The 24,942-nt window shown below is 30.4% G+C and overlaps 1 protein-coding gene across 11 annotated transcripts in view; it reads right to left on the minus strand.

Annotated features, from left to right (window-relative positions):
- Positions 1 to 24,942, minus strand: part of LOC145265500 (ankyrin repeat and sterile alpha motif domain-containing protein 1B-like) — a 903,976-nt gene that overhangs the window by 304,683 nt on the left and 574,351 nt on the right. For 5 of the 11 annotated variants that reach the window (XM_080121395.1, XM_080121391.1, XM_080121388.1 and 2 more), the window contains one exon: positions 2,396 to 2,519. The exons of 4 other annotated variants lie outside the window; for them this stretch is intronic. In XM_080121395.1, coding sequence (XP_079977521.1) covers positions 2,396 to 2,519 — 124 coding nt within the window. The remainder of the gene's footprint in view (positions 1 to 2,395; positions 2,520 to 24,942) is intronic. 2 more of the 11 variants (XM_080121394.1, XM_080121390.1) reach the window with 1 other exon arrangement.

Raw genomic sequence — 24,942 nt, forward strand, 5'->3', positions numbered from 1 at the left:
ATTGATTTTTTTCAATAAAAGTTTTAAAATAAAGCTGTAGTGTTTTTTTTATTTAAGGCGACAAATTTATTGTTCCACCCTGTATTTATTAGTTTATATGATTAATGCTTGCATTATTAATGTGTGTGTGTTATTAGGTCTGTGATATTAAGGCTTGTATGCCCTATCAGGTTTGTATAACTAATATATGTGATATTAGGTATGCGTTATTAATGTCTAAATTATTATGTCTGCATTTATTATCTTACATTATTACTTTTTGCATTATTAAGATATCATTAGGTTTGTGATATTAAGCCTTGCATAGTAGGCAAATGTTTTATTGCATTATTAGGCCTACATAATATGTGATGTCAGCTATGCATTATTAACGTCCGAATTATTAGGTCTGTATTATTAATGTGTGTATTATTAGGTTTATGGTTTTAAGACCCGCATAATTGTTTAATTTCTTATTACATTATTAGCTATCCATAATTAATATGTATGATATTAGGTATGTATTATTATTATTAATATATAAACTATTAGGTCTGTATTTTAAAATCAGTTTAATCAACATTTCATAAAATGTATATGCCACTTAGCTTGATTTATTACTGCATATATTATTAGGTTTATGTTATTACTATCGACATTTATTAGGTTTATATTAACATGTACCTTATTAATATGTGTGTTATTAGGTTTATAATATTATTTCTACATAATTACGGAATATCTTATTAGGACTACATAATTAATATATGTGATAGTGTTGTGAGGTGATAGAACCACTCCTCATAAAACTGAATGAACTGGTATTAAAGACGATGAATATATGTATATATTTTATTAGAGAGTTTGCTATGTAGAGAATAATCGATATAGTTTTTTGATAAGATTGTCTCTATATTCATTCTATCTACTTTGACTGTAATAACATAACAGATAAGTCAACTTGATTAATATACATATTAGGTTTGTGTTATTCATGTCTGTGATATTAGAACTATGTCATGAACGTCTTCATTTATTAGGTTTATCTTATTAATGCCTACCTTATTAATGTGTATGTTATAAGGTCTATTATATCAAGGTCTGCATAGTTTCCAAATGTTTTATTTCATTATTAGTGTTCACATTATATATGTGATATTAGGTGTTATTAATGTCTTAATTATGTCATCTGTATTTTAAAATCTGTAATTACTTTGGTATGAATATGTATGTGTCATAAATATCTGTGTTTCTAGTCCAGTTTTATTATGGCCTTCATTATAAGGAATCCACATGTTAGATAAACTGTATTAATGTCTGTGATATTATGTCTACATTATTAATATTAATGTGATATTAGGTCTACGTTATTAATGTCTGATATTTTGCCTACATAATTAATATATGTAATATTAGGTCTACATTATTAATGCCTGTGATATTAGGTCTATGTTATTAATATCTGTGATATTAGGCCTACATAATTAATATATGCAATATTAGGCATACATTATTAATATATGTGATATTAGGTCTATGTTATTAATATCTGTGATATTAGGCATACATTATTAATGTCTGTGATATTAGGTCTATGTTAATAATATCTGTGATATTAGGCCTACATAATTAATATATGCAGTATTAGGCATACATTATTAATATAGGTGATATTAGGTCTATGTTATTAATATCTGTGATATTAGGCCTACATAATATATGCAATATTAGGCATACATTATTAATGTCTGTAATATTAGGTCTATGTTATTAATGTCTGTGATATTAGATCTATTTTATTAATATATGTAATATTAGGTCTACATTATTAATGTTTTTATATCAGGTCTACATTATTAATGCCTTTAATATTAAGCTTATATTATAAATGCCTGTAATATGAGGTCTACATTATTAATGTGTGATATTAAATGTAGATTATCAATGTGTGATATTAAATGTACATTATTAATGTCTGTGATATTAGGTCTACAATATTAATGTCTGTGATATTTTGCCTACATTATGAATGTTAATGTGATATCTTTGATATTAAGTCTATGATATTAAGTATGCATAAAAATTGAATGGCTTATAGCTCTTTATTATTATGTGTGTATAATTAGTTCTAGTTTATTAGGCTTGCATTATAACTGCCTATAATTTTATTAGTATATTTGATCGTTATAATCTTTGCTTTAAAAATGTCCCGATTCTTTAATAGATTTGCTCAGTTTTGTGGTGTCTATAAGTTGGTACTATTATAAATAAATTATTATTCCTTACCAATGTTATTCGATAGATATATATAAGTCAAAATGCAATGATTATCATATTCTTTGCACAAGAGCGAGATATATATGTGGATAGATAGATAGGTAGGTAGAGATTTATTAGTAAACAAAGCATCCTGCACCTGGTCCCTGATCTGCCCATGGTGGTGTACCTGCGAGGAGCTTGGTGAAGTCTGCCTCGTAGTCCCGAACAAACACAGACTCCCTGGCAATGCCAGCGCCAAAGGATTGCATTATGGCTGCGATCTACAAAAGAGAAGAGTAAGGTAACATGCGGTGGGTCATGCAATCGAGAAGGGGGAGGAGGAGAAGGAAGGGGGGAGGAAGAGGAAAGCCCGGTCTTAGGGGTGGCAGGTGAGAGAGAGAGAGAGAGAGAGAGAGGGGGGAAAGAAAGAGAGATTGTGGAAGGGAGAAAGGGAAGTAGATGGAGGGAACGATAATAGAGAGGGAGACCTATTGATGAAAAACTGCGTGATCAGAAAATGGGAGGAGAATGAGAGAGAATGGGGGCAGGGAGGGGAGGAGGGGGAGACTAATGATTGGGAAAGAGGAGGATTGAAAAATAAAAGTTGTCAAGGAAGGGGAGGACGATGCTAAAAGTAAGGAAATAAGAGAAAAAGAAAGAGGGATTAGAGGTTAAGTGAGAGAGGGAGAGAAAGAAGTGTGGATGAGAGAGACAATGAGAAAGAGATACAGGGATGGGTTAGAGAAAGAGAGAGGGTGAGAGAGAAAAAGAGGGTACTTATGCACCTATATTACTGTGCTGAAATGATAACGTTATTATTCAGAAATCGATTCTTAACATAGGGAGGGAAGGTGTTTTGTAATTATTCTGTGCGTTCACTTAACAATCTAATAAACAAATATGTTGTAAAAATTGAATTTAACTTGAAAATACTATTAGAAATGAATAAGCACCAAAAAGAGGAATGAGAAGAAACAGGAGTGGATGAGAGATGGTGAGAGGGAGAGGTTAGAGAAATCAGAAGTTGATCAGTAAAAAATAAAGAGGTGGAGACAATTGAAAAAAAAAAAAAAAAGGTCATCAAGGAGTAGAGAATTGTGAAGATCACCTGAGATAGTACACTAGGATAAGGAGTGGCATAAGACAAAGTAGGGAATAACTTATGTGTGTGAGAGAGAGAGAGAAAGAGAGAGAGAGAGAGAGAGAGAGAGAGAGAGAGAGAAACAAAAGGAGGAGCATAAAAGATAATGAGACTATCATTAAGAAAGACGGAAAAAGTAAAATTGGTAGAATATTAGAACAAAAAGGGGAAGAGATTGAGAAAATCTAGGATTATCGAGAGGGGGGGGGGAATACAAAAGGGGAAGCATGAGAAAAAAGAGGAGATAACTTTGAGGGAGTGGGAGTGCATGAAGGGAGGAAAGAGGGAATATGACAGAAATGAGAAAATAGCCAGAGAGAAAACAAGAAAAAGAAGTAACAGGAGAAAAGAGAGAGAGAGAGAGAGAGAGAGAGAGTAAGAAAGGGGAAGAGCATGAGAAAAAGGAGGAGCCAATCCGGGTGGGAGTGGCCTTGTAATATTTAGTAATAGTCAAACCTGACTTTAAACTTGATCTTGTGTTATGTAGTCATTGTGGAGAGGCAGACATGAAAATGTTAGAGAGAAAATGAGAACATGAGAGAGAATAAGTAAGAAAAGGGGAGGAGAATAATAAAAATGAGGAAATAAACTATGAGAGAGAAGCAGAGAGAGATGATGGGGGGAAGGTAGAGAGAGAGAATAAGGAAAAAGAGGATTATGAGAAAGTAAGAGTAATGAAGGGGGAGGAGAATGTGGAAGAGTTAGTCTGGTTTGAGAGGAAGAAAAACTATCATACGGTATGAAAAAAAGGAAAGAGTGAGAAAAATGAAGAACTAATGTGTGTGAGAAAGAGAGAGAGAGAGAAAGAGAGAGAGAGAGAAAAACTCCAGTAGAAGAAGAGAATTACTGAGAGAAAAGGAGAACAAGTATGTGAAAGAGAGAGAGAGAGAGAGGAGGGGGAAGAAAGACAGAGACAGAAAAAATAATGAAAAGAAAAGAATGAGATAAATAAAAGATGTGTAGGAGAAAGAGAGAGGGGGAAGGGGCTCGAGGGAGAGAGAGCAACTATTATCATAGAAAGGTGCGAAAAAGATGAAAAAACTAAGAGAAGAGAGTTATTCCCCTTGATGATGGATTTGGTTTGATTTCTTCTACAGCATATCAACTATCTTTGATTTATTTAATGAAGTTGTTAAATATAATTCTACAGGTGTATATATATATATATATATATATATATATATATATATACTCAGGTTTTTTTTATTCAAAAGTAATGAACTAATGAATTCAACGAGGTTGTTAGATAGTGCTCAATAAAAAGAGCTGATAATACTTGTTTATTGTTATATAAACATGGTCACATCCCGCTGCTACAAATAGCCACTTGTTTCAATCAAACAACAGATATCATCAGGCAGCGACTTGACTATTCAAAAGTTCAATGAATAACCTGTTGTTTGATTGAAACAAGTGGCTATTTGTAGCAGCAGGATGTGACCATGTTTATATAACAATAAACAAGTATGTATATATATATATATATATATATATATATATATATATATATATTCCTACTCTCAGAATACATTTATCTCAGAAGAAAATTTTACAGAGAGACAGCATGACTCTCAGAAAACACTAATCTCAGAATAAAATCCTTCCAGAAGCAAGTTTTATGGGGGAGAGGAGGAAATAGAAAACACTATTCAAAGAAAATATTACTATATAATCATTTATATTCCTAGAAAACATTGCTTTCAGACTACATTGCTCGCCATCCAAAGCCTGTCAAGTTCGAATGAAAAAATAAAAACAAAATGGTGGTCTCATTAGAGTCAGAATCAGTCCTCAATAATCGCTCAAAAATCGAAAATTCAACAAAATATTGGAAGAACACTACATTTTTCGCATTATCAAGGCTTAAGAGACCATTATTTTGTTTTTTATTCTAACTTGACAGGTTTTAGACCTCCTTTATTTTTAAGTAAAAAAAAAAAACACTTTAAAATCAGTTAAAACACAAAAAAAAAGTGCAACTGCACTCTAATAACGAAATTCGAATTTTTTATATTAAATTGAAAGGCAAACCAATGGCCTCTACTTATGTTACAGTAATACATATATTCAAAAATTATGGAATTTATTATAAAGTAGAAAAAATTATTAAAGAAAACATTTTTTGACAAAAATTAGTCAAATATTTTATTTTCACTAAAAAAACTGGAGAATTCCAAAGGGAGGTAAATAGTGCCAATTTTTTAAATAAAATCTGCGTTTTGCCTTGTTTTTAGAATAGCTGAGTTATTTCCCTTATCATGAACACCCAAAGAAATAAGGCTACATTTTTTTACAATAAAGATTAAAAACTAGTGTTTTTTTTTGTTTTTTTAAATAATGCGGTAATATTTAAGTACTTCTGACATGCCAATTAAGTAGATATCATTGCTTTTAGATTAAATTGACACAAAATGCCAGTAGACACCATTGTTTTGTGTTGTTTTTTAATCGATTTTTTCGATTTCCCAATTTCGCTATTATAGCGTAGTTGTACACTCAAAAAAAAAAAAAAATATGCAAGTAGGTAGAAGAGTAACTTATTTTGCCTTTGGTAACATTTATTTTTTCACCCCTTTTTTGTTTTATTGGCTATTCTGAAAAATCAGCATTATTCTATTTCATCTCTCCCCCTGCCCCTGTCTCTCCCTCTTGCTCTCATTTACAAGAAATGATGGACAAAATATTAAGCTGAAAATGGGAGGTGTCTACAATACTGCAAGATCACTCCCATCCGGATTGACTCCTCCTTTTTTCCTATGCTCCTCCCCCCTTTTTTTAGATTATCTCCTTATTTCTCATTATACTACTTCACTTTCATTTCTCTATTTCTCTTGCCCCCAAACCCCTCCGCCCTTCTCTCTCCTTTAATAGCAAGATATTGACCAACAGGTATCAGTAGGGATTATCTTAAAAATACAAGTATGATGGTGAGGGATGGGGTATATCAAAGAAAGGTGAGTCCCACACTACAAAGTTGGATCATTCTTATGGTGTACAGTGATGTGCTATGGTGGACGGGGTTGAAGAAAACTTGAATGTGCCACATTCCTGAAAAGGTGATGATTTTTAGAGGGCAGAGGTCAAATATCAACTCATGATGCACAAAATATCCAAGTTTTGTCAGTCTCTCTTTTTCTTTCTCTCTCTCTCTCTCTCTATATATATATATATATATAACTACTTCATTTACTCACATAAAATTAATATACGAAAGTATAAATTTATGCGTAAACTTTAAGTATTTACTTCAAAAGTGCTCAATGCATAGGTAGAGATAGTTAGTAAGTTATAAAATATATATGGCGATTAAGCTACAATGCATAAGCCTGAAGAGTCCTAGAGTGGAGGAAACGCGGAATATTCAGTCTAGCTTAGTCGCCATATATATTTTATAACTTACTATATATATATATATATATATATATATATGTATATATATATATTTGTAGTCATCGACATACAGTCCTGTTTCGTTGCATCACAACTCATCAGTGCCGCTAGACTAGCATCTCTCCCAAGCCAATATATATATATATGTATGTATGTATGTATGTATATTTAGGCAGCATTTTTTCTCTATGGCATATTTCATTAAATAAAATAGACGTTGTTTGGATATTAATTCTATTTTCGACCCTTTCCAACTTCCGAATAATAGTCTTCACTTCTGGCGGAAACTGGCTGATGTAATCACCATATTTATCATAAGTCTGAGTAAAAAAAAAAAAAAAATAAAAAACTTTATAAATTGGTCAAAACCAGTTAAATTAATTTATCTCTGACGATGAATCCTGAAGGATTGGAAAGTACTCGGACTTATGATAAATATGGAGACTGCATCAGGCAGTTCCTGCCAGAAGTGAAGACCGTTATTCGAAAGTTGGAAAGGATCGAAAATAGAATTAATAGACAAAAAACGTCTATCTTATTTAATGAAATATATATATATATATATATATATAGATAGATAGATAGATAGATATAATAGACTCCTTCAGTCTTTGACAGATTATGGATACTCATGTAGGGGGTGTCTGCGTGTGAAGGTTTTTGTGGCAGGAGGCGTGCAATCTCCAACCACACTTTTCCTGATTCGACATTGTTAAATACCAGTACTAAGCGAAGTGTATGTACAGGACGACTGGAAACAAATGCTGAGATAAGCAGTTAGCACACACAGCACCTAGAATTCCTAAGTGGTCACCCACTAACCAGGCTCAACGTTGCTTAACTTCGGTTATCTGATGAGAACCGGTGTGTCAACACAATTATGCCATGAAATATATAGAATACTATAATTATTTTTAATACCTACATTCTTTCGGGAATCATCAGTGCAGGGAGTCACGATTACCTTCGGTCGGGAGATTCAAATCATGCCACAAAACCATCTCTGACTCTCTCTTACACTTTTTCGCTGATATTTTCGGAAGTCATCCCCTCTTTTCGATTGACTAGCCTTAATTTAAACCTATGTCACTTTCGGTTTAGCGATGGATGCAACAGCAAAGGCGTCAAAAACACACTCACTTAGCTACAACTACTATCAAACAATTTTCCCCATTCTCTATCTGTGCCTAAATCTAAATTACAAATTCCATGAACAAAGTTTCTTTTCTAGAATCGCCCGCCTGTGGAACTCTGTTCCGTTTCCCTGCTTTTCAGTTGACTACAATATGGCTGTCTTCAAACCCAATGTAAACGAATTCTTGTTTAGCCGACCCCTAAATAATCAAATTATACCCAATTTTCACCACTAACAATAACTACGCTGTTGTCCCAGTGACCACCATATACTCATTAACCCTTATTCTCGAATGGCCTTCGGTCCTTGATAAGTGGTGACTCCCCTGGAAAAAAAAAATGAGGGCATGATAACGTTGACACACACGCTCTCATTAGATTATCAAAGTTAAACAACATTGAACCTTGCCAGTCCATGATGGTTGGTTGCTTGGTTGTTTTTGTTTTATGGCATATCAACCCTTTTCAGGTTATTTAATGCCGAATCCAGTGATTTTGAAGAACAATTTTTTAATAGAGTATAGTTGTTTTGTTTTTATTCGCGGTTTCTATTCAACCCATAGTTGGGACCCTAACAGGTACTACCACTCCGGGTTAGAGTAGACCTGGGAGCAATGGCAATTAAAGGGTGTTGAGTCTCACCATCGAATATAGTTTAAGGTCATATCCAGGACCCAGTCCATGATGAGTGACCATTTCGGAATATGAGGTGCTGTATGCTGATGCTTCTGGCAGCTTCTTCATCCCACCTAATCTTCATGTGTACCGATCCTTTCCTGCCACTGGATCAGGCTGATTAGGATCCGAGAGTGAAGTTGGCTTTTCGCAAACCAGCTTCACTTTAAACAAAGTCTCAGCACGAGTCATCCTTCATTCATCGATCAGATGAACATTTATGCCCTTTCGAGAACATAAGTTATTCAACGGTTAGTTATCTATAATATAAATCTTACCTGTCTGTTTAAATGCATGTATGTATGTTTAAAACTAAAACTTTCAACAGACAGGTATCGTTTTGAAGCTCAACCCTTCGGACGACAAATATCGAAAAATTGGCCAAAAACATTCATTCTTTCACCCTCAACTGGGCACTTTTCTACAGGGAGGGGTCGCTTATTTTGCAGATATTTTCAAAAGTCATCCCCTCTTTTCGATTGTCTAGTCTTAATTTAAACCTACGTCACTTTCGGTTTGGCTATGGGCGCAACAGCAAACACGTCACATTTTTTTTTTCACATTCTTTTCCTCCTTTATGGTATGGGTTCGAGTCTGCCTGCCTACTACCACTTTTTTTTTTTTTTACTCAACACCCACCTCCAAACACTCGGGCGACGCCAGGTACCCAGGCTAGTATATATATATATATATATATATATATATATATATATATATATATATATATATATATATATATTTATTTATTTTGATTTGTCTTTACATAAAATTGAATATATATATATATATATATATATATATTCAATTTGTCTTTACATAAGCAGTAATTTGTTGCTACACAGTCATGAGCATGTTTCGGTCTTCTAGTGTTTGGTAACTAGAAACTTCTTCAGGCAACTAACGCTTATTTACGAAAGCGGAATTCAAAACATTTTGGGATTCCACTTTCGCAAATAAGCATTTGTTGCCTAGAAGACCGAAACATGCTCATGACTGTGTAGCAACAAATTACTGCTTACGTAAGACAAATTGAAAATGTTTCTTGCTCTACTTCCGTATTGAGCACTCTTGTAATAACCTTGTTATATTTCATTGGTTACCCTACTTTTGAAAAATAGAAACCTCAAATTATATATATATATATATATATATATATATATATATATATATATATATATTTCCATCGGGCACTCAAGTTTTTGTTTTTTTGTTTTTAAAGCTTGCATTTACTGTCCTTCTTTACTGACTTTGAAAAAAAAAACAATTTTCTAAAACTAAAGGATATCTAAGAGTTTTAGAATATATGTTTAGAATTTTATAGGATTGAGTTTCTATTTTTTTTTTTTTTTTTTTTGCCTTCTTTAAACTTTAGTTTATTTCTACTCTCTTTATAGATTTGGTGGAACAAGACATCTAGTGATGTTTTCTCTCATCCTCATCTATCATGTAAACAGGCAACTTATCAAATGATTATAGAATCAGTTTTGTGGGTTTGAAATTGTGTTCTTAATTTTATAGGACTATATTTTATGAGACGCCTCAACACTACTCTTTTTTAAAGACAAAACGTTCATAATGTCAATGTTTCTATTGTCCTTAAAGTTATTATTTTATTGTGATATTTTCTTAATCTTTCAATTAGTTTTATGTTTGTTTTAATTAGTTTTATGATATTCTTTTAGTGTTTTAATTCATTATTTTAATTAATTTTATGATATTCCTTCATTATTTTAATTAATTTTATGATATTCCTTCATTATTTTAATTAATTTTATGATATTCCTTCATTATTTTAATTAATTTTATGATATTCCTTCATTATTTTAATTAATTTTATGATATTCCTTCATTATTTTAATTAATTTTATGATATTCCTTCACTATTTTAATTAATTTTATGATATTCCTTCATTATTTTAATTAATTTTATGATATTCCTTCATTATTTTAATTAATTTTATGATATTCTTTTATTATTTTAATTAATTTTATGATATTCTTTTATTATTTTAATTAATTTTATGATATTAATTTATTATTTTAATTAATTTCATGATATTTATGATATTTTTTATTATTTAAATTACTTTTATGATATTCTTTGATTATTTTAATCAATTTTAGAATATTTTTTATCATTTTAATTCATTTTATGTTATTCTTATATTTTTTAATTAATTTATATTCTTTCATGATTTTAATTAATTTATGACATTCTTTTATTATATTAATTAATTTTATATTTTTTCATCATTTATTTAGTTTTATGATATTGTCTTTTTATTTTAAAAGGTTTTGTAATATTCTTGTATTATTTTAATTAATTGTTTATTCTCTTATATTACTTATTAGAATTTTATTTATTTATTTATGTATTATATTTTTATTTATTTATGTATTATATTTTTATTTATTTTATTTTTATTTATTTATTATATTTTTATTTATTTATTAATTTATGTATTATATTTTTATTTATTTTATTTATATTTATTTATTTATTACATTTTTATTTATTTATTATATTTTTATTTATTTATTTATTATATTTTTATTTATTTATTTATTATATTTTTATTTATTTATTTATTATATTTTTATTTATTTATGTATCATATTTTTATTTATGTATTATATCTTTATTTATTTGTGTATTATATTTTTTTTTTATTTAAAGATGAGAACAGTGGTCCGAATAATTTGAATAATACGAACATATTTCGTCATTATTATAATTAGTTTTATGATATTCTTTCATTATTAAATAAAATTTATGATATTCTCTAATTATTTTGATAACTTTTATATTTTCTCATTATTTTAATAAATTTTATGATATTCTCTTATAAATTTGTTATTTTATTTTTTTTATTCTTTTAATTATTTTATGATATACTTTTATTAATATTTTAATTATTTGTATGTTATTCTGGTTTTATTTTATTAATAGTATGATATTCCCTCGTTATTTTAGTTTGTTTTGTGGTATTTTTTTTATTATTTTTATGATATTATCTCATCATTTTAATTACTTTTATGACATTCTCTAACCATTTTAATTACTTTTATGACCTTCTTTCATCATTTTAATTAATTTTATGATATTATCTCATTATTTTAATTACTTTTATGACATTCTCGCATTATTTTAATTACTTTTATGACATTATCTCGTCATTTTAATTACTTTTATGACATTCATTACTGTAATTAGTTTCATATCATTATCTCATTATTTTAATTACTTTTATGACATTCCTTATTTTAATTACTTTTATGACATTCCTTATTTTAATTACTTTTATGACATTCCTTATTTTAATTGCTTTATGACATTCTATCATTAAGTGCTTTTATGAGATGCTCTCATTATTTTAATTACTTTTATGAGATTCTCTCATTATTTTAATTGCTTTTATGGCATTCTCTCATTATTTTAATTACTTTTATGACATTATGACTGGTCTTCCCTAAACTCTTTCCGAATCAAGAATGGGGTGAAACGGTGATGTGTACTCACTCCAATGTAAACAAATTCTTGTTGAGTCGTTTTCATATAATTAAATCATATCCAACTTCTTTCATTACTAATCATCACTGTGTTATATCCAACTTCTTTCATTACTAATCATCACTGTGTTGTCTCACCGTCTACCTTACACTTACTTAACCATTTATCCTCGAATGGTCTCTGGGCCTTGACAAGCGGTGACTCCAAACTAAAAAAAAAGACTTTGGCATCTTCTTCTCTTTACTAATATTCTTCACCAAATCGAACGATAAAGTGTTGCTCCACACCAAAAGTGAAGGACTCAACTTATCAGCGCTTAATGATTACCATAATTCAATGAATATATTTCATGTTTTTTTATTTCTCATGGAAATCGCTCCAGACAAGGCATGAAGACACTTGATGTAAGGAGCTTAAAAATATACTGCTTCAAGGTCAAAAACTTGTTAACAATAAGTATTAGATGGAATAGATTCTGACCTAGAAAACAGCAATTTTTCTCTTTTTGTCGGAAATGTGAGGACTAAAGGACAAAAAAAGAGCAGCAAGAGTTACGCAGATGTTAAAAGTAAATATTAGATCCACTTTCTACTCTCCTTAAATTATAGTGTGGGGTTGAGTTAGTAAGAAACCGTTGAGACTCGAACCAAAAATAAACGTCTGATCATATTTTCTAGGATCTTCTGTTACTTTATAATTTTCTGTCCCTTTCTCTCTTTTTTTTTTTTTTTAACTGACAAATTGATATGTTGATGATCCATTTTGGAGTTTAATGTTGTTGTTATTTTTGTTTCTTTTTTGTTTTGTTTTTATTTTTATATGTTTTGTTTATCCACGTCATTTTCAAAAAAAAAAAAAAAAAAACACGTCTAGCTCACAAGAGGTTAACTTTTCCAACTAAAAAACTGACGTGTTCCTTTAATCGATCTGTTTTGAAAATATAATCATGTTGTTGCTATTTTTGTACCTTTTTGTTTCTTTATTTTATATGTTTGGTTTAATTATCATCAACATTTTGAAATTATAATACTTTTGTTGCTATTTTTGTATCTTTTTTTTTCTTTATTTTATATGTTTGGTTTAGTTATCCACAACATTTTGAAAATATAATATTGTTGGGTTTTTTTTTTTGGGTTTTTTTTGGTACTTGTACAGTTTAATCAAGACATTAAAAAATGAAAATATCGAAAAAAATTATATTATACCAATCCGTTATGGAATGAAGTTCTTCAAAAAAAAAGTTTCACTTAATTTGATCAAGTGTTTTTTTTTTTACAGCAAAAAAGATTTGTTATGATACCAATGAACCATGTTTTGATTTTTAACAAGAAAAGCTATGCTTTAAGATGGGGAGAGGGGTGTCGGTGCTTTAGACTAGGTTATCTGTTCCGTCTGCCTGCTTCCCACCGGACTACAACTTGGATGTGTTCAAGTCCAATGTTAACAAATTCCTAATGAACCGCCACCTTAAGTAAACACTTCATCAAATCTCCACACTAACGTAATGTACTTGCAATAACTCTTATCCCTGAGTGGCTTCCGGGCCTTGATAAGTGGTGATCACTGTAAAAAAAAAAATTAAAAAAAAAAAAATCTCCCTATGGCATGTTCTAAAAGTCCAAATATGACTACCTTCAGCGTGCTGTCATAAAAACGTGTTTTCCACTAAAAAAAAAAAAAGAAAAAAAAAAAAGAAGAGAAACCTACTTGATCATCTTAACCGATTTTTTTTTTTTGAGAACTTCAGTCCATAACGGATGCGTACAATATGACTTTCTTTTTTTTTTTTTTTTCGATATTTTTATTTTTTAATGTCTTGATTAAACTGTGCAAGTGCTTTTTTTTTTCTTCTTAAAACTTAAAAAGACACAGGCGAATGGAGTTACACAATCGTCGTACGGTGCAAGTGTCTAGGAAGATTCAAAATGTGAACATACGCATTCTCCTACGGGTGCATATCTGTTTCACATAAAGAGATTGGTCGGGGGAATAGGGGGCAAGGGAGGGGCTGGGAGAGGGGGGAGGATGCTGGCAAAATAGAAAAAAAACAAATAGTTTGGTTAGATTGAAATCAACAACAAATAAAACAAAACAACAACCATCGAATGAAACCAGAGCAACTCAACTGTTGTCAATTCTAGTTTTAAATACAATAATTAAAAAAACACACACACATACAGTTCTGTTGATAAATAAATAAATAAACAATCAATCAAACAAACAACAAAAAAAATCCAACTAATATAAAAAAAGAATATGTCTCACACTAGTAAGTAAAAAATATCAATGTTATAAAGAAAACGGGAGTTTCGAGGTGGGAAAAAATCAAGGGGAAGTAACTGCATGCAGTTCGCTGAAAAATAAAACCAATTGAACATGATTGTTGGAATTGTGATAACAAAAAAATATTTTGTATTCCTGTATCGATGTCATCCATATTGAATTCAACGTTTTTATTTTGGTATTGTTTTCACTTTAAATTGGTGGTCTTATTTACTTTTAGAAAAACAACAACGAAAAAAACATTTTTACCAAAAATATTTAGTGTTTTTTTTGTACAAATCACACCACGTGCAAAAAAGAAAAAAAAAAAAAAAAAGAATTTTTTTAAATCACATGAATTTTTAGCATAGGCACTTTAATAGTCAAAATGTCTTTCATAAAAAGTTTGTAAAATGCCTCAAAAGTAAACACTTAGTCAATTTATAAACCCCGCCGAGTTACATTTCTTTACTTAAGCTTAAAATCCTGCTAATATAACAGGTCGGCGCTTCTACACTATTAGGAAGAAATTTTGTAGTCAATAAATGGAGTTTTCAGATTTAAAAAAAAAAAAAATGGTTTCTACTGATTTTATTTGTCAATTCTAATAAATTACAATAGTAGCCTCCAAATTATGCCGTCAAAATTACTTGAATATTACTGAATTATTAAAAAAAAAAATTTAATCGTGTTAGCAGGCGAAAAATTCCGCCATCTTGTTTAAACTAAAACGGAAAATTACCTCCCTTTTGAACTCGTCTGTGTCTTACGATCGTATTCATCAAATTCTATTTTTTATTTTCTTTAATAAATAATTTTCTACCTCATCGATTTTCGTAATTTTTGGATATAATCATCTTAAAAATACGAGGAATACGTAGATAGGATTGTTTTCATGTGAAATTCAGTTTTACAATTTCCGAAATTTTGTCCCAATAGTGTAGAAGCGTCAACGTGTCCTTTACTGAATTCGGCAATCATGAAGAAAGAATGATTCGTCTAAGAGACATAACTTTACTTTTATTAAGAGATTATATATATATATATATATATATATATATATATATATATATATATATATATAACTTGGGACGCTAATTGTAAAAAAAGAAAGATGCGATTGTTTTTGTTTCAAACTAATTTATTGGTGCTTCTATATTATAATAATGAAAAATATTGAATTTCAAGTACAACAAATGGTACCTAAGTAATTGTCAAGTCTCAAATAGTAGCATATCCAAAAATTACGAAAAAACAATAAGGTAGAAAATAATTATTCATGAAAAACAATTCCTATAAAGTTAAACACAGTTCGGTGCTGGGTCAGACATATTGGGTCACATGACGTAAGCAAAACGGGAAGTATTTTTTAAAAATAACTTTTTTTTAACTGTTTTAAAAAAAACTTATCGAAATTACTTTTCCGAAATTGGCATAAGATTTCTGAGAAATTGAAAAATTAATTACCTTCCCTGTTAACTCTCCAATTCTAATTGGTAGATTTTACAAATGTCTTTTTTTTCATGAATAGTTGGTATTTTACCTTATCGTTTTTCGTCATTTATGTATATGTTACTATTTGTTTTACTTAAAATTCAATATTTTTTCATTATTATAACATAGGGCACTTCTGCATGTCAGTGACATATTAGCAATAGAAACGAGTTATCGACCCCTGTTCTATGAAAGAGAACTGACGTCTAGCGACCATTATGTGAACTTCAAATATAAAAGTGTTTACTTTAACGCAAAAATATATAATAACAAAATAAATAACACAAAACTATGAAAATCGAAACATTTATTGTATAAAATATGTATGAAAATATAATTTTAATGAATTAATTTAATTTTTTTTCAATGAGTGATTAATAACTAAAAATAAAATTTAAAAAATATTATAAAAACATGAACCATGTTCTCCTCCATAATTCGCGACAAAAAAAGTGGCACTCTGGTTAGTAACAAAATTTTTTAAAAACGTATCAGTCATGGAGGATGCCTCCTCCACTAACCGAGACTACTTTGATCTTGGCGCAAAGGCCAAGAAACAAAAACGAAACTTTTTTTCTATCAGTTTATAAATGTTTTGATCTACATTTTCGCCAGGGTCTTCGTCTTAACTAACACTATTTAATTAAAAGAGTCAGAAGACTTCTTTTCTCTGTGACAAAGAGTTCTATAACGAAAAGAGAGATGACATAATTGAAATTACTTATTAAACAAGGGAGATAACTTATGACTCAGTGTAAGTGGCACAACTTATAACATTACATAGACTCTTCGAATCTGTCCATTTCATTTTGTATAAAAATGTGGGGCAAGTCTAGGGTTTAACTTAAAAATAATAATTAAAAATAAAATAAAATTCACGGAACGAAAATATTATATTCCAAATATCACGTAAATTGGCCATGTAGTTTATATATAGAGAGAAAATCCTTTTTTCTTTTTTTTTTTTTTTAAACAATTTTCGCATTATATTGTACATCGTAAACGGATTTTGATCTCTATTTCTAAGTTGTTAAAGAGGAGGTAGCCAGCGATGAATTTTAAAATGGCAGAGCGAAATACACCATCATCTTCCACGTGAAATTTAATTTTCTTAAAGAAAAAAATACTTGATCAATTATATGATTTTTGGAATATGACATTTTCGTTCTCCGACGAGTATGTACATTATTATTATTATTATCATTGTTATTATTATCATTATTATTTACTTTTTTTATTCAGTGGAATGTTTCGGTACCATGAACGCTATTTCTTATTTTCCCCATGACAAAGTATTCTTTTTCTATCATGAAACGAAAAATCACAGTTGAAATTCGAATTTGTAATGTTGAATTATAAAGCAAAGCAACGGCCTCTACTTACTTGACCTGTTACAGCAATTAATATATCCAAAAATTACGAAAAACGATAAGGTAGAAAAAATATGAAGAAAAAAAAAATTTTTTGACGAAAATTAGCGAAACTACAAAAAAAACAAAAACAAATATCGGAGGGTTCCAAGGGGAGGTAAATAACGTGTGACTATTGCCGTTTTTGTTTTAAATAGATTCTGCGTAAACAATCATAAATATGAGTTAGCTGCCTTGATTTAGCACAATTAAGTTACTTCCCCTGATATTATGTCACATGTTCTCAAAACAATATGGCGAGGGTATTTTTTTACGATAAAGATCGAGAATTCATGTCTTTTAAATATAAATAATTCGGTAATATTTTAGTATTTCTGACATGCCAATTTAGCCAATATCATTGCCTTTAGTTAAAATTGAGATAAAAAAAAAAAAAAAGATTAGCAGGTTCTTTTTTCTTTCTTAATCGATTTCCAAATTTTGCTATTACAGTGAAGTAGCACCGAAATAACTGACTTCAAGTGGGATAACTCGTAACTGACTAATGTAACAATATTACATATGCGCTTAAACTCTTCATTTTAAAAGTATAGAAGTAGGTTTGTGTTAAAAATGTTTGTTTTTAATGTTTTTTTTGTTTGTTTTTTTAAAGAAGCAGGCTCTTTTTAATGGGCTCATAATAAAGTGTTACATAATAAAGGGAGACAACTTAGAGGTACTCTAATACTCGTGAACACTTAGAAAATCGGTAAGATTAAAAAAGAAAACTTTTTATACATATATTTACTGATTACATATGGGGGAAGGTAGGAATTTTGCATGTGGTATTTGTTAAAAAATGGGACTCTTACTGATTGGCGTGCCTTTCAAATTGATTGATTATTGTTTGAACCGTTCGGTTATTTTTCTGATCATATCAACTAACTTTTAAATAATAGTCGGTAATATCGCTACATAGGTTTTACGGGTTATATGAAAAAAAATAAAGCATTAAAAATGTTTTTTTTTTTTTTTTTATTCAATTTTCACTCCAAACAAGGCACAGTGCCACTTTGAAGCAGGGGGCTACTATTAGGGAATTAATTAGCGGGGTCATTATGAAGGGAGAAGAGTAGAAAGATGTTTGTTAACATTACACTTGAACTTCTGCATATCATTGCAGTTGGGAAAGCAGAATCCCGGAAGGGAGTTCCAAAGACCCGCAGTTCTGGGGAAGAAACTATTGGAGTAAAAGGCTTTCTTGCACCTAGGGATCTCTACTATAAAGGGATGAGACTTAGTAGCTTGTCGGGTTTGTCGGGGGTAGTTACGTCGGGGAGGTACAAGTGTTTGCAGTTCGTCAGAGCATTCACCATTAAAGTATTTGTAGAACAGGCAGAGGGATGCAACATCTCGTCGATGGGACAGAGGTTGAAGCCTAGATGACAGTTCAGGACCTATCAGGTTGGCGACTCTTTTTTGAACCCTGTCCAGAAGCGAGAGACAAGCAGCAGATGCACCAGCCCAGATGTGACAACAGTACTCCATACATGGGCGAATGGTTGCCTTATAGAGGTATAGGATACTGGCAGGCGTAAGTAGTTTTCTAGCACGGTAGAGGGAGCCAACCTTCCTTGCAGCAGCCTTGGCAATGCTCTCAATGTATCTATTCCAGTTCATATTCCCTGTAAACATTAGGCCGAGGAGTCTAAAAGAAGTACTTTCAGGCAATGTGTTCTTGGCCATTGCTATTGGTGGTAGAGAAGGTTTCTTGTAGTTATTGAAGGAAACAAGCTTAGTCTTAGCAGCATTGAATGTGACCAACCATTTTTGTCCCCATTCCACTACGGATTGGAGGTCGTCCTCTAGTGTTTCTGCCATTTCCTTGGATATGTGTTCATTTGTTTTCCCCTCATATCTGTTATAGAGAGTGGTGTCATCGGCAAATATACCCATCTCCGAAACAATATTATCAGGGAGGTCGTTTATGAATATCAGGAATAATAGAGGTCGAAGGATAGACCCCTGAGGTACTCCCGCATTTATGTCATATTGTTTGGATGTATGTCCGTCGAGGACAACTTTGATTTTTCTATTACTTAAGAAGGATTTAATTACATTATGAATTCTTCCAGTGATTATTAGATGAGGAGTCATTTCATGTAAAAAGTTAGGTACTGGTCGCGATTAGAGTTCCCTGCCGAACACCCTAAAAAAACACTGACTTCTCCCTTAGTTGCCATAGTAACTAAACGATCATGAATTTTTATCGACTTTGTTTTACTGTTTATGAATATTGAAATAAAAGACATTACTACACATTTATTAATAATATTTCACTTTTAATCACTTTTATCGACTTTTTTTTTACTGTTTTACTGTCACTTTTATCGACTTTTTCTTTTCTTTTTTAAATAGCATTTTCTTTTTAAATGACGACGTTTTTACTGTTTATGAATATTAAAAGAAAAATAATTACTAAACATTTATTAATAAAAAAAATGGGTGCTAGTGCACTTATGATCCGCGCTATATTTTAAATCGTATTTCTAAGCTTAATTAAAGTTTAATGTTTTTTTATTCAATTTTAAGGTTAAAACGTAGTCATTTAAAAAGAAAATGCTATTTAAAAAAGAAAAGAAAAAGTCGATAAAAGTGACACATAAACAGTAAAAAAAAAGTCGATAAAAGTGATTAAAAGTGAGATATTATTAATAAATGTGTAGTAATGTCTTTTATTTCAATATTCATAAACAGTAAAACAAAGTCGATAAAAATTCATGATCGTTTAGTTACTATGGCAACTAAGGGAGAAGTCAGTGTTTTTTTAGGGTGTTCGGCAGGGAACTCTAATCGCGACCAGTACCAAAAGTTAATTTATTTTACCCATCGAAACTTGAGAAATGTAAAGTTTGTAAACATTCAATGAATAAAAAAAATCAATATGTTTGTCCAAGTTGCCCAATACGGTGACTAGTAAGCAGCCTTGACCTTGTGATCAACAACTAACATTGAGTCAAACGAAGCAGAACTTTGGTGAATCTGTTTAGTTCGTATCATTATGAATTTATGTGGACAGAGCGAGTGACACAAATAAATTTGGAAAAATTCTTTGCTGCACCACCTGCATTTCATGACGATTAAAACAACCTTTTTTTCTTTTACTTATGTAAAATTAATTTTTCTTGTTTACTTTAGAATGACAGATAATTTAAGCAACTTTTAAACATCTTTTATCTTTTCTATCTTCTCTATATAAATAAAATTAACTCATTTTTTCCCGTCTGATTTTGACATTAATAGGATTAAAAATCAAGATATTTCATGCAAATATAATATGCACAAACGGCAGAACAATATCTGAGGTGTGTTATAGGCTTATTATTTCTCAAATTCCTCGATACTCTTAGATTTCTATACTTTTTCTGCTGAGAAGTCACGGCCAAAATCGCTTAAGATCAATGGAAGTGGTAAAATATTTTCTCTCTAATAAATTCCTCCTCCCCCTGCCACCACTTAACACCGTTTGGGGATCGTTCACAAGGAACAGTTGAGAAGAGAACACCGGTTTGGCTTCGTAGTTCTTTCATGTGAAGTTATTTAAAATCACTAAACTAAGCTGCAGTGCTCTGTGGCGTAATGGTTAGCGTGCTGGACAATTCACATTATATTTTCACGTTCGCGCCGACCTACCGTAGTCGTTTTTCTTCTTTTTTTTTTTTTCTAAACACTGGAATGGACTTTTCTTGGTGGCCGAACTGTTAACGTTGCAAATGTTTTTTTTGTTTGTTTTTTTTTTCACACTTTATTTTCCTACTTTTACTCATGACTCCGGGTTTGATCCTTCCTACTTTCCTACCATAACATTTTTTAACCCCCCCCCCCGTCCCGGAAACAAACACTCGGGCAACGCCGGGTATCCCCGCTAGTTTTTAAATAAAATTTAGTTTTGATTTAAAATGAAAAATAATTTCTGTAAAATAAATGCATAACAAAGGATTTTGCCAAATTTGTGCCACTCGCTCTCTCCACATAAAGTCATAAAGATACGAACAGATTCACAGAAGTTTCGTCAATTCATTCCGTTCGACTCAATCTTGTTTTTTTCTTTTATTGCAAGGTCAAGGCTGCTTCCTGGTCAACAGGAAGCCATATTGATTTTTTTAATCATTGAATGTTTACACATTTTAACCGTGTATTTCTAGAGTTTCGATGATTAAAAAAAATTAACTTTTTACTCGAAATGACTCCTCGTGTAAGAATGTTTAAGATAAGAAACACTTTGAATGCCTTATTTTCTCGTATCAGCTGCAAACCTTATGTAGCGACATTACCCAATTGTTAAGAGACCAAACATCTTTGTTCATATTTTCCATATTGCATTTAATACCTTAAAAAAAAGATTGAATGGTGTTTCGAGGAAAGCTATTACACAAAGCGCATTTTAACACATTTCTTCCTTGAATGAATAATAAAATTTGTATGAATATGTTTTTAAAAAAATAAATAAAAAAGGATGTAAGTTTTACTTGTTTTGAGAAAAAAAGTAAAAGAGGTTTTGGAGGTATTAAGATTAGATAGTATTTTTTTTTTTTTTTTTTTTAGATGTTGTCAGTCATTATTGATAATGGTCAGATAGCATGGAAAAACTGAAAGAAATAGATTCAAGGTGAATGGTCTAGTAAGAGTTTTGGTGAATCAGAAAAAAAAGGCAACTCGGACAGTGTCAGATTAAAAATTATCCTGTTTTTCTAAAAAAAAAAAATATATAAAGAAATGAATAAATCTATACATCTATAAAAGTGAAATTGTCTATCTGTGTGTGTACATTTCCCTACCAAACTACTCTGTCAATTTTCAGTCTACAGATTCAAGATTTGACATAAGAGGTATTGAGATTCGGGAAAATCTTTTTAATCAGTTTTTGGCCAGAAATTAGGCTGTCAAAGGGTCAAAGTTCAACGATTTGACTTTTGAAAATTCTACCAAACTCCTCCACCAATTTTGGGTCCAAACACTTGAAATTTTAGATGTAGATTACTTGGACATAGATCAAACTTTTTAATTTGATTTGAGCTAAAAAAAATAAATGTTAAGAGGTCAAAATTGGCGTCAAAGCTTTAAAAAAATTTGACGTCTGCAGCCTCTACCAAATTACTCAACCAATTTTTGGTCCAAACATTTGAAATTTTACATAAAAAGTATTCAGACTTAAAGCAAGCTTTTTATCAGTTTTGGGGCGAATATTTGGCTGCCAAGAGGTCAAAGTTGGAAGAGTTGACCTTTGCAGACTCTACCAAACTCCTCCGCCAATTTTGGGTCTAAACACTTGCAATTTTAGACATAGATTACCTGGACATGAGTCAAATTTTTTAATATACACATGCACATAAAGTTATGAACAGTATATAGGGCCCGAGCAAAGCCGGGGGAAACTAAAGTAAAATATTTTTTTAATACTAAAAACAAATTTAAAATTGTGAAATAATAAGGGTTTTTTTTTTTATTCATGCAAAAAAATAAGTGTTTCATGAAATTTTTATTGGAGACTGTTTGCTGTTTTTTGTTGTTTTATTTTTATGTTGATCATTTGAAAAAAAATTTAGCACTTGCATAATGAGATTTCAAAAAATGTATTGTAAGTAAAAAACACTATTACATACTTACGTGTCATGTTGAAATTCGTATAAATTCCAAAGATTAAAAAAAAAAAAAAAAGATCTTTTTTATTTATAAGGTAGTCACTACTTATTAAGGCTCAAAGTCCACTCAAGGATAAGGGTTAATGAATGTAAGGTGGTAGTGCAGTAATTATTAATAGAGTAAGTCGGGTAAATTTGATTATTTATGAGGATGATTCAACAAGAACTTGTTTACATTAGACTTGAAGGCTACCATATTGTAATCAGGTGGGAAGCAGTCCAATGGAACACTGTTCCACATGCGGACAGTTCTAGGAAAGAAGTTTTGTTTCTGTAGAAAAATAATTACACTTAAAAATAAAATTCATCGAATTATCAAGTTTTACCATAGGTTTTAATGTAGAAAGAGTTGTGTGACCAATTCTTTATGACAAACAGACTTATCTCCCTTTAATTAAAAATGCAACATTTTAAAATACAAAATGTCAGACTGATAGTATGTGTGATTTTTTGTAAAAAATGTATCTAACACATCTACCGAATCATTTTTTGTAATTTAAGGAATTTATACTAATTTAGACAGGACATGTAAGTACGTAATAATGCTTTTCACCTCAAATGCGTTGGTTTGAAAAACCGGTATACTGCACACACACTTTTTTTCTTTTCTTTTTTTTTTTTGATAGCTGATTAAAGTTTTACTTTTTATGAAATGGTGAGGGTATTTTTTTATCCTGTTGCCAGTAATGGTATTAATGGTGGTCAGATAGTATTGAAAAACAGAATAAATTGATTCAAGGTCAATAGTCAGGCCTTGACCTTGAAACGAAGAGTGTTATGTTTGTTTTTCTCTCTCTAGTTTGGGATTCATGTTTTTTTATTACCTATTATTTTACAAATATGATTATAAACTGTTTATTTTTTAAGGAGAGTAATTTTTTTTCTCTCTTTTTTCTTTAAACAAACGATGAAATAATGGTTTCATCGTTTGAAAGAAATTGATCCGCACCCAAGGTCTGGTAGCTATTTTGAAATGGAGGGTGTTATGTTTGCTTTTGTTTAATTATAGAACTTTTTTTCTCTTTTTTGAATTTTGAATCAAAGACTGGCAAAAAAAAAAAATGCTTGTAGATAAATTCATCTATAATTACAATTTCTTTATAAATACAATCCACCTATATGCATATATCTTATTGCACACTTCCATCTACAAGACTTCTTTTTCAGTTTGATTTTTGAATTTTGTTATTATCTTCTAGTATATAAAGAAAAGTCAATCGGATTCTCAAATTTTAACTGAGATAATTTTGCACTAATTCCTTTCACAATATTCTTTATCCTGCTTGAAATATTCAAGCCATATTTGTTTTCAACAGCAATTGTAAATTTTAAAATAAAAGCCATTTTTGCTATCAGTAGCAACATTTGCTCCTCCCATCACCAGCTTGTCTAGAATTTATATTAAAAGAAAAAAAATTATACATGTGAACACCCTAAATGTTCACATTTACCAAAAAAAGTAATAGTATTAAAACAATGTGTCCACTAGCTCAGAAATAGTATATATTCTAAAATTCATAATGATCAGTTCATAAAAATTGACAATCAAAATTTAAAAAATTAACTTTTTATATGCGCACTTCTTAAATGTTAGCATTTGTAAAAAAAAATAAAAATAATAAAATACTTAACATTCTCTCTCCATATATATAGAGTCATCCACATACAGTACTGTTTCGCTGTTTCACAGCTCATCAGTGCAGCTAGACAAGCAAGTACCTCAAACCAGGATCGAAACCCGACCACCCAAATGACAGTCGGAGCTTCTAACCGTTGTGCTATACGGCTCCTGCTATGTATGCAGTGAATGAGCAATGTTTTGACATTGTCCAAATACCTCAGCTCAATTTTTTACACAAAGAGTATCGCTTAATACGCTAATGGTAATTTGTATATCACTTCCCAATATGCTGAACCTAAGATAGGGAGCATTATATATATATATATATATATATATATATATATACACACACACACAAGGGTCATTTCAAAAGTAAAGCCTCCTATATTTTTTTTTTCAAGCTCAAAAAGTTAAAGAGCTACGAA

The sequence above is a fragment of the Euprymna scolopes genome, chromosome 40 (genome assembly GCF_053919585.1).
Source record: "Euprymna scolopes isolate OS-2025 chromosome 40, ASM5391958v1, whole genome shotgun sequence".
NCBI lineage: Eukaryota > Metazoa > Mollusca > Cephalopoda > Sepiida > Sepiolidae > Euprymna > Euprymna scolopes.